This window comes from Sprattus sprattus (genome assembly GCF_963457725.1).
Source record: "Sprattus sprattus genome assembly, chromosome: 19".
Lineage (NCBI taxonomy): Eukaryota > Metazoa > Chordata > Actinopteri > Clupeiformes > Clupeidae > Sprattus > Sprattus sprattus.
Genome location: NC_137917.1, coordinates 19,626,096 through 19,636,367, shown reverse-complemented (window position 1 = coordinate 19,636,367; position 10,272 = coordinate 19,626,096). Strand labels below are relative to the sequence as shown.

Here is a 10,272-nt window from a genome sequence, read left to right as displayed (position 1 = left end):
CTTCTTTCTGTCATCTCTCCATTTCTCCCACTTTCTACTCTTTTATGCCACCCTCTCGTATTTCTCCATTCCCCCAAAGAGCTCCAAACTGACCACATAACAGTTTAAGAAAACCCAATGTTGTCTTCCTTTTCTCCGTCTAGGAATGTTAAGGTATGGTGTAGATCTGTGCTCACAAGGGAAAAGGCGACATAGAGAAGATGTTGATGGCACTGACAAGAACACCTGGCATGGCTTATCTGATCTACACTGCAGTCTGTATGTATGTGCAGTGTTTTCCACAGCATACCTTTCACATGTTAACCAGCATTCCCCATGATTCCTACTGCAAGTGTTTGTTTTTCAAGGGATGTGACTTGGAATGTTACACAGCATTCATAAAAAAAAAAAAAATTGGCAGTAATCCAGACAATGTCATCCACTGCAGAACAGGCCCTGCAACCAGAGCCTGCACCAGGCCAGACAAACACTCACTCCTACTTTCTCAGGACTTTCTCTTTCCCCATCTCCTTCCATCTCCTTTCATTCTTCAACTTATCATCATCTTCCACCCCCTCCCTCCCTCTCTCCCTCTCTCTGGCCATCTCGCGGTCTTTTAAATGAGTAGGCACTTGGAGGAGGACTTGGTTTTGGCTTCTGCCGTTGTCAACTTCACCTCCCTTCCTGTTGGTCCCTGGAAAGAACAGAATTAGAAAACACTGTGTCAGTGGTATGATTTTACATTCATGTGAGGACCTTTCAACCGTCCCTGTACATACATTTTAAAATAAATTAGACATTTCATGGTCAGTACTGTTCGTGCATAATGTACCACTGAAAATAAACAGATATGAATGATGTAGACATTTAAAAATAGGTAAACAGGTAAACTATTGGAGGCAAATAGTGATGTAATCTATACTCCATTCACTTCACTGATGACCTAACCAGCATACGACACTGAATTATAAGGTAGGCACATGAGGTGCTTCGCATGTGAGATTGCAAGGACAACAAAGTCATTTTTCTGCTAAACATAAAAAACCTATCACCTCTCCATTTGGCATAAATAAATATAATTATTTATATAAATCATAAACAGAGTGCAAAACACAGAGAAACCCGATGAAAACAAAGTAAATTGCTGAATTTGGTGAGTCCCTGTTGTGCTTACTGACCGGTTTCTTAGTTGACTTCAGCAAAATGTCACGAGCCAGTGAAAGAAAGGACTGGAGAGGGGGATGGAGAAGATGAAAAGAGAGAGAGAGAGAGAGCGAGAGAGAGAAAGATAAATGGATTAATTACATGGTGTCATACATTTCATTTTTACATAATCAGAAAACTACTACTGCTGTTGGTAAAATTTCTGTCCACATTCTATTAACCATTTGTGTATGACCCAGTTCCCCAGCAGTCGGTTATGGACATTTGAGGAAGAAAAGGTCTTAGGGAGTGAGAGAAAGAAAAGGTGAGGTAGAAAAAGAGAGAGAGTCGTTCTCACCTCCTCTGTATTAATGCTGGCCTTGGCGCTGGTCTCAAAGAACCGAATCCCATGATCCTTCGCCAGCTGCATAGAAAGACCATGTGACATGAGACCTGTTTTCTTCCACTGTTCACATCTGTGAAGGTACGTTTGTAACACACGTGTGATTGGTGTACTACATCATCCTAGCTTATCTGATCAATGACAGACACACTCAAAACTTGTCAACTAGTTACACTGACATTTACACAAACCTTTGACCGTGTCAGGAGATAAACCACACACAAACAACAGAACAGTACATGCAATTGTGCATACTGACTTTTTCGCCCACTTCCTTGGACACCTTCCGCTTGGCCTCAATATCACACTTGTTGCCCAGCAGCATGCGGCTCACCCCTGCTGAAGCATTCTGGGTAATAAAAAAACAAAAATGGAGATCAAGCTTCAGTTCCTCCTCCTCATCCACTGCACACAGAGAGCCCCTCTGTGTGGGAGCCAGCCCTGGTGACCTGCCCTACCGCTGTCCTGAGTGAACACCTCTTTTGCACATCAGGCGGACACTAAACCTTGTCCACGCTGCTGGGTCTGACCGAGGGTCGGTGAGAGAGCACAGTCAGGGGCACTGAGAAACTGAGCATCGCAGAAATGCTGATTTCGGATCAGTCAGGCCTTTTAAACACTGATGGGTTGAGTTAAGTGTAAACAAGGGAATGTTTGATTCAGGAGCAACATCTTTGTCAGGCAAAGTAACGGAAGGGAACATGACAGACATGCATAACGATGAGAGAGACTATGAGAGGGAAAGGGACCATACACACATGCTGTTTGAGTTAGACATGGTTATCAGTTTAACTCATTTAAGGTTCATAAACCTCCCCAAAACAAACACTAACTGAAGATGTTCACCAAATAGAAATGAGGGTGTCTCCCTCTCTCCCACCTCTTTGATGCTCTTCATCCAGTTCTGAATGTTCTCGTAGGATTTCTCGTCAGTGATGTCATAGACCAGGATGATGCCCTGGAAAGGAAAGATTAGGCATTAGATCCTGTGTGTGTGTGTGTGTGTGTGTGTGTGTGTGTGTGTGTGTGTGTGTGTGTGTGTGTAGACAAAAAGAGGATGTATCTGCTTGTGTTTATTGGGCCACTGAGTCATGGTTTTGTGACCACAGTGAACAGAGAGGGTTCTGGATCCCCTTTGTGTGTGTATGTGTGTGTCTGTGTGTGTGTGTATTTGTGTGTGTGTGTGTCAGTCACTCACCATCGCTCCTCTGTAGTAGGCTGTGGTTATGGTCTTAAACCTCTCTTGTCCCGCTGTGTCCCTGAAAGCAATGTGACGTAACACAGTCAGAATGTCCCCCTCAAGGCGACATATGGAGTATATGGACACATTTCAACAATATTCAAAGTTCCAAAGAGCAGGTCCTTCACTTTTAGACATCTTTGAACAGCATTTTTGTCATTCAGTTAGTCATTTTCTGCTGGACTTGTAGTTGTAGAATGCTTCAGTTGAAGGCTCAGATGACGTGATGTGATGTGGTGTGGTATGTGCGTGTGCTGACATTTTAAATCTCACAGACATGTGCACTCTGACATTCCTTGACACCACACACACTCACACAACCATGACTAAGCCTATTGGCAAGACACTGCTCATTCCTGTCAGTCCAATGTCCAACTGTACTGCTGTTCTTGTCAAATAAAAGTTAGATAAGTGTGTTTATGTCTGTGTGTGAACATGTTCAGAACAATAACTGTAAATAGAGTTTATATAGAGTGTTTAGGAGCACTGGACCTAAATAACACTGTAATGCTGACACACGTTGACCAATACGCAACGTATATGTATGTGTCATTTGGAATCCTGTGTTACCTAAAATCAAGCTGTTTAGATTTTGTATATCATCGTCCTCTAAACAACAATGCTAGGATTCCTGTTTCATGACTATCCTGAAGCATTTTTCTCCCCACATACACATAAAACATATGCTTGCGCAACCTAGACAGCATACATCATAATTTATAAACGTATGCCATCATGAGCATTTTTTAAAGGACATCAAATCTAGAACTCACAAGTTGGGGCCTGTGGAAACAGGCAGTTAGCATTACGAAGAAAATAATAGATGCAAAAGAACAGTATTCTGTGAGTACATGTATATTAAAAAATATAAAAGGTAAAAATGGAAAAATCCCCAAATGACTTAATTCCCGTAATCACAGGCATAAAAGTGTTACCAGTGAGTATATATCCCTGTGTGAGCACTGCAATGGCTAGCCACTGAAACCAGGTTGACAGAGAATTATCATCTTACCACACTTGCAGTTTGACTTTTTTCCCATCCACATCTATGGTCTTTACTTTGAAGTCAATGCCTGGGTGGGTACAGGGGAAAAGAGAAGATTGAGGGACACAAGAAACGGCAAGTGTAATGCACAAGAAACATTTGAGAAAACAAAACAAATGGAATGCACACAGGAAGAACAGAGGAAAGTCTGTGAGAGAGAGAGAGAGAGTGAGAGAGAGAGAGAGGGAGGGAGAACAGGAAGGAAGGACAGAGGGTTAACTCCTCGATGGCTCAGATTTAGGTCATGCCAATTAAAATGTCCTGGTCTGCTCTACAGACCAAGGAAACACATGGCAAAATATTGTAGCAAAGCTCTCAGCAGTTTAGCTGCGACAAAGTTGACGTCCTGCATAGTTTCTGTGACTTTCCAGCAGGAGAGAGACAGCGGACAGGGAGGAAAAGGGGAGAGGGGGAAAGAGAGGGGGAGGAAGACAGCAGAGGGAAGGGGTGTGGGGTCTTTTTGAAGATCTGGGTGAATGCACTGAATGCCAGTGTGTTCTGACATGATTTGAAGCAGGGAGGACGCGGGGCATAGAGAGAGAAGAGAGATCTTAGTAGTGATATATGAGGGTAGGGGTGAATGAGCTGGAACGCAGTATGTGAGAGGAAAGGGGGAATGAGGGATGGAGGAGGGAAGAGACAAACAGAACCATAACAAAACAAAAAAAGAGAGGATGAATTGTAGGTCAGACAGAGATCTGCGCATAAATAGGGCCAGGGTTGGAATTAAGTGACGTGACAACCAGCTAGTGCTGACATGAACAAGATAGAAAACAATCAAAGAATCCGTTAAGCTTCTGGTTTAACCTGATGTTTACCTGGCACAAATACAACTGTACAATCAAAAAGCCTTCACTCTTTAAAACACAAATTCCAATTATGTAATGAGCCTACCGATTGTCGATATGTATGTTGAATTGAAGTTATCTTCAGCAAATCGGATGATGAGGCAGGTTTTCCCAACTCCACTATCTCCTATGAGTAATAATTTAAAGAGGAAGTCGTATTTCTTCGCCATAACTTCAACGTCAGATGTCCGTAGCAACGAAATGTAAGATGAAACTAAATTCAGATTAAAATGCTCTTCCCTGAAATTGACCAGTGGCCTGATCGTGAATAAAGCTTATCTCTGATTACGTCTCTTTAGAAGTGTTGTCCTCTTGGAGATCCTTTCTTATACCGCTAAAGCCGTTCCTCTTACAAACTTGTCCAAGAAAGAAAAGTAGTACTCCAATACTGAACGCAATCCAGGCTCTCTGTCAAGTCCGCATTTCAGAGTTAAGATGAATGGTGATGACAAGTATCCTACACAAAATAAGAGATGTTCTCTTTGGTCGGCCTTTAAACGCCTATCCATGCACGACCTGCTTGCCAAAAACTTTTCTTGTCCCAAGTTTCTGAGGGCTACGTAGAACGGGCGACGTTGGAGTTTTGTATACGCTCTGGCTCTGCCTGCATACTAGTGGGAGTGGGAGAGAGAAAGCTACCAAAATATGTGTCACTAGAGGGCGTGCATTTACACTAACGATCCTTGGAAAAGTAAGTGTGTAGCTGTTCTACAATGTTGCAGTTTTGATGATCTGAGTTCCGAAAGCAATATAGCCTACAATTAATGAATTGAAGAATGAAAGATGTAACAGGCTGCACGAGGTGGTTTTGAGTGATCTGGAAGATTTTCTGGAAGCTTGTTTTACAATGTCTCATGATTATCTTTATGTAATGAAGTTAGGCTATGTGAGATAATTAAACGCTGTAGCCGATGTGTTATTCAGAATAAAACTGAATAGGTGCACACTACATGTTTTTTTTGTCTGCTTATGCAACAATCTGTGGGAGGTTAGACCTTTAATTAGGCCTACTTACACAAACAAAATTCTCATACTGTGGACCTCACACACATGGAAACCGGCTCCGCCTGCTTTCAGCCACGACGCGTAAACATGGCTTCTGAATCACTTCCTGCCCCTGCGTATGGACCCCGTTCATATTAGCTATCTGTTTCCGGTTTGCCTTCCTTTTCGGCTACGGCTCCAAACTCGCCAACATGCCTGTAAGTACGGCCCAGACACTATCAAATGAATTTAACTACCAGCGAAGTTACAAACCCATCGATCGCATACATAGAAGGGTGTGTCAGAATTTAGCGGACAAGTCGGTGTATTTGCAACCGGTACATTCGCGGTGAGACTGTTCTAAATTGAAATAATTTCACTGAGCGCGTGGTGTTATGAGTGCTGACTGTTCTGACAAGATGGCGGCGCACAGGCAAACAGAAAGCATGAGGATGGACATTTAGTGCGATAGCAAAGTTTTAGTTGGCTGCTTTCCTGTGAATGTTCCTTGGTCTCAACATGTAGTTGCCAGCTAACGATCGAGGACAACGAGTGTTCTGAGTGGATTAAATAGATATTTCAATCCCAGCTAGACATGCTAGCAAGCTAATGCTAAACTGGCTCGGACGCTACTTGTCTTACTAACGCTAGACAGATTTGAGTAATATTGGCTGTGGTGTATAATTCCTACGGATTAACTAGGTAACTAAATATCGATTCATGTAGTGGATAATCTATCGTTTTCGTTTTGAGTACATAACTCAACGTGGTCTGTCATTAATGGTGTCTTCTAGAAACTTGTTATTGGTGTGTGGGGCATTGACATGGCCAGGCGATGCTATCGTCACATAACGTTAGCGATTCTCGACAGTCCATTAAAATACTCTTTTCTAGCCATTGTTAGATACTGTACTACTGGCTGTGTTGCGTTACATTATCAATACGTTTTATACTTACCTTCTGTCACTTTTGTCATTTACAGCTTGCTAAAGACCTTTTGCATCCAACGCCCGAGGAGGAGAAGAGGAGACACAAGAAAAAACGTCTCGTCCAGAGCCCTAACTCCTACTTTATGGACGTCAAATGCCCAGGTGAGTCTTAAGCCTTTCTACTCTCTTGTGTGTGCAATATTTCAATGTTGGCTGGATTGGCATATTGTTGGTTGGCCAGTGTTGCCAGGTTTGTCTCTTGAAAGCGAATAGGGCCACATTTTTGACTGACATTTATGTGTGCTTTGCTATTTTCTACTTGTGTGCATTTGGAGAATGAACGGCATGAGCAAATTCAGTATTTCAATTTTAGCTTCATAAATTTAGGCCTTGGCTTTAAGGCCCTCATTGGTCTCCAGGATTTTTGGGTGAAAGTTACTACCTGCCCTGGTTGTGATGTTTATTGGAATATGCAAATAGCCACACAGCTCCTCTGATGGCTTTGATGTGGTGCTTGTTGTAGTGGTAGCACCTGATTGATTTTGCAAATAGTATGACGGTTGGTCTGGCACCCGACACTGGTCAGGATTACTTTCAGAGCGGACAGGGTGGGCTGCATTAAGGGCTTAGCGTAGCGTAGTGCTGGCCAAAGTGCCTGCTACTGTACTTGTCATGAATGTCATGACAAGCGGTGTGGCTGTTGCTGTCAGACATCACACCATGCAGCATTGTTTTGGGTCTGCTGATCTACTTGCCACTGTCTTTCCCTGCTTCTTCGTAAGCCTATGAAGTGCTTGCAGTACGCATTGGGTGGCATGTTTGATGGTGTGGCATATCAACCTCCCACTTGGCTGATATTTGTTAGTGTCTGCTCAGTTGTTGCAGTCGGTACTTGATGGGCTATTAGCTGGAAGATGTGGCTAATGATTTTGTTGAGTGTTGTCATAGGATATGATGTCATCACTGCTTTATTAGACAGGTTTGGGTTCATATGGCGCTGCCAGCTATGTGTGGAACAGTCATTTCTGCGTGTGACTGCCAGTAACGCTCAAAAGTGCTAGTTGACCTGGTGTAACTTGCTGATTTTTCCATCTGTATTTTATCCATAACAAATCAGTCTGTGGATTGTCAACTCGCAAGTTTGGCCTTTTTAATGGATAGAATTATCATGGAGCATTCAAAGTATCTCTCTTTGTGTCTTGTGGTATCGAGATCCCAACATTCCCTTTGCTAGTCTAATACTAATTACTAATCCATTATGTGCTGAAGTGTGTCACTTAAGCAGAAATGCACACAAAAACAATACTCGAGCTGGCAAGAGGCGTGGCTGCACTTCTCGTCAGCACAGCCTCTGGGGGCCGGATTTCCAGGAATAATAAGACTACAATTACTAGTTAGAATTACTCCCTCTGTCTTAAGAATTCTTGAGGCTGTGTGGAATTAAAGAGCTTTTTCGGTTATGGATTTCTGATTCATTAACAGGCACTGTGTGGGAAGGAGTAGAGAACAGTTTTTTTTTGTATTTGTCCAACGTGTAACTCGTAAGAACGCCTTATGTTCAGATTTAAGAGGATGTGCACATGCCTTTGTAAAGAGCGCTCCTTATCTTGTGGTTTTGCTTTTCGTAAGTGACTTACTGGAAAATCTCAAAAGGACTCGAAAGAGGTCTCTTCTGTCTGGATAAAATTCGGTGCCACATTTCAAAGCCCAGTATCTCCAGTGCGCTAAGAGCAAGCAATAACTAAAACTTAGGTTTCCCTCTAAAATGACTTTGTTTACAGTACGCCTCTCCTCTCCCTCTAACTGTCCCTCTCCTTCTCCTCCCTGCAGGTTGCTATAAAATCACTACGGTGTTTAGCCATGCTCAGACAGTAGTGCTGTGTGTGGGGTGCTCCACGGTGCTCTGCCAGCCCACTGGAGGAAAAGCACGTCTTACAGAGGGTAAGAGACACACACACACACACACACACACACACAGGCAACGAGCAGGAGTTGTTATGCATTATGTTATGCCTGGGTTTCCCGACCCATCTCCCTAGTGGCCTCGTTCGCTCTTGTTGTTTGTGCCAACTGCCTCCGCGGGTGAAATCAAATTTTCTTAAAAATGTATTTGGGGAACCACATTGCTCACCCTCGACCGTTTTGAGAACCATTTGTTTATGACTGGGAGCATTCTACTAGATTCAAATTTAGAAAGCCATCACCGTTGCTTTAAGTTATACAGTACACAGAATTCTCCTTTATAACTCCTGTACCATAAAACCATTTGGCTTAAGGATACGATATTCCTTTAAGGCGTGTCATGCCAAATGTCAAATGGATTCACATGACTTGTATTCCTGATGGGTCATATCTTGATTTATGCATTATTGGACAAAATTGCTGAAAGCATGTAATTGGTACAGAAAGGGAAGCTTGAGGCTGTTATGATTCAAGTCTGTTTTGGAGAGGCAACATGACACCAATTCTACTAGAAAACAAGGTGAAAATGATTGCATTACTCCATCAGATTTCAAATGCAGTTACGCTTAAGGTTTAGGTAAAGTCTAGTGTATGGGATTCTTTGTGTTTCCCCCCCCCCCCCCCCCTTTCATGTATTATAACGCCACACGTTGTTAACTCTCGTTTCCTTCCTACAGGATGCTCATTCAGGAGAAAGCAGCACTAGTCTCTCACCAACAATTCTGATAGGAGGAGAGATCGAGGGTGAAGAGACCGGATTGGACGATGAGAGGTTCAGTGTCTTCGCCCTGGATGAGACCAGAACTCTTAGCGAAGGCGAGGCATGGTGGTGAGGCCAAGTGCAAGGAAAAGACGAAACATGAAATGAAACGATATCTACGGCTCCCTGTGTACCAGGCTGTTCAGGGTAGAAGAGACTGAAGAAGATTCACTGGAACATCGCATCTCCAACCCTGCCTCTTTAAAAATAAAGTTATGTCTTTCGTTACATTATGGCAGGAGTGGTTATTTGTTCAAACCGTCCTGTTACATGACCTGTGATTTGAAAGACTATTTTCCATTACTCTACTCAGTCCAGTGTTTCCCCTAGGTTTACAGCTTAGGGGGGGGGGAGGGTGGCGGCGGCAGGGGCGCGGCGCACGGACACAAACACTTAAATGAATTATGATGTTCATGTGTTTCTTTTAATGACAGCAGTCAATATAACATCTTACAGTAACAGTATGCAACAATTATACTTCAGGATTAGGGGTTAGGATAAGCAGTTTTACTTAAAAAATAAGTATAATTTTACATGTTTTATGGTAAAGGTAACCTTAAATGACTTATTTTGTGATCTGGTGCTATATTTATAAAATATTTATTGAGCTTCCAGGGGGGGCGGGGCGCCACCCTAATATCATTGTAGGGGAAACACTGCAGTCATATAGTCATATAAATATAATTTTATAGTGTCACTCACCCTCTAACAAATTTGCAGATGACTTGGCTTGGAGACTATATGTTAAAAGATTATTACGTATATTACGTAGCTAGGTATGTAGGTGGTGGATTTGACAAGTGTGACACATTGCATCAAATCCTCAAGGGATACTATGCAGTCAGTAATGACGCATACAATACAAATTGAGTGACTCATTAGACATGGAGAATCTTTTTGAAGTGATGTGCTTTATTATGTCCTCAGAAAGTAGGTTGTGTGTGTGATGGCATTTCATGTGCGGGCACTCCAGAGCCAC

At 42.7% G+C, this 10,272-nt stretch overlaps 2 protein-coding genes across 2 annotated transcripts; one reads left to right on the top strand and one right to left on the bottom strand.

Annotated features, from left to right (window-relative positions):
• Positions 1-587: 587 nt before the first annotated feature.
• On the bottom strand, positions 588-5,202 carry rab13 (RAB13, member RAS oncogene family). Its single transcript, XM_080857455.1, has 8 exons — positions 4,705-5,202; positions 3,778-3,838; positions 2,724-2,784; positions 2,406-2,483; positions 1,785-1,874; positions 1,481-1,546; positions 1,158-1,208; positions 588-673 (listed from the first exon to the last, which is right to left on the bottom strand). Exons 1-8 carry the CDS (start codon positions 4,826-4,828, stop codon positions 596-598), a joined length of 609 nt encoding a protein of 202 aa, XP_080713581.1. The 5' UTR covers positions 4,829-5,202; the 3' UTR covers positions 588-595.
• Positions 5,203-5,819: 617 nt separating this feature from the next.
• On the top strand, positions 5,820-9,521 carry rps27.2 (ribosomal protein S27 isoform 2). Its single transcript, XM_080857414.1, has 4 exons — positions 5,820-5,860; positions 6,625-6,733; positions 8,402-8,512; positions 9,211-9,521. Exons 1-4 carry the CDS (start codon positions 5,855-5,857, stop codon positions 9,237-9,239), a joined length of 255 nt encoding a protein of 84 aa, XP_080713540.1. The 5' UTR covers positions 5,820-5,854; the 3' UTR covers positions 9,240-9,521.
• The last annotated feature ends 751 nt before the right edge of the window (positions 9,522-10,272 follow it).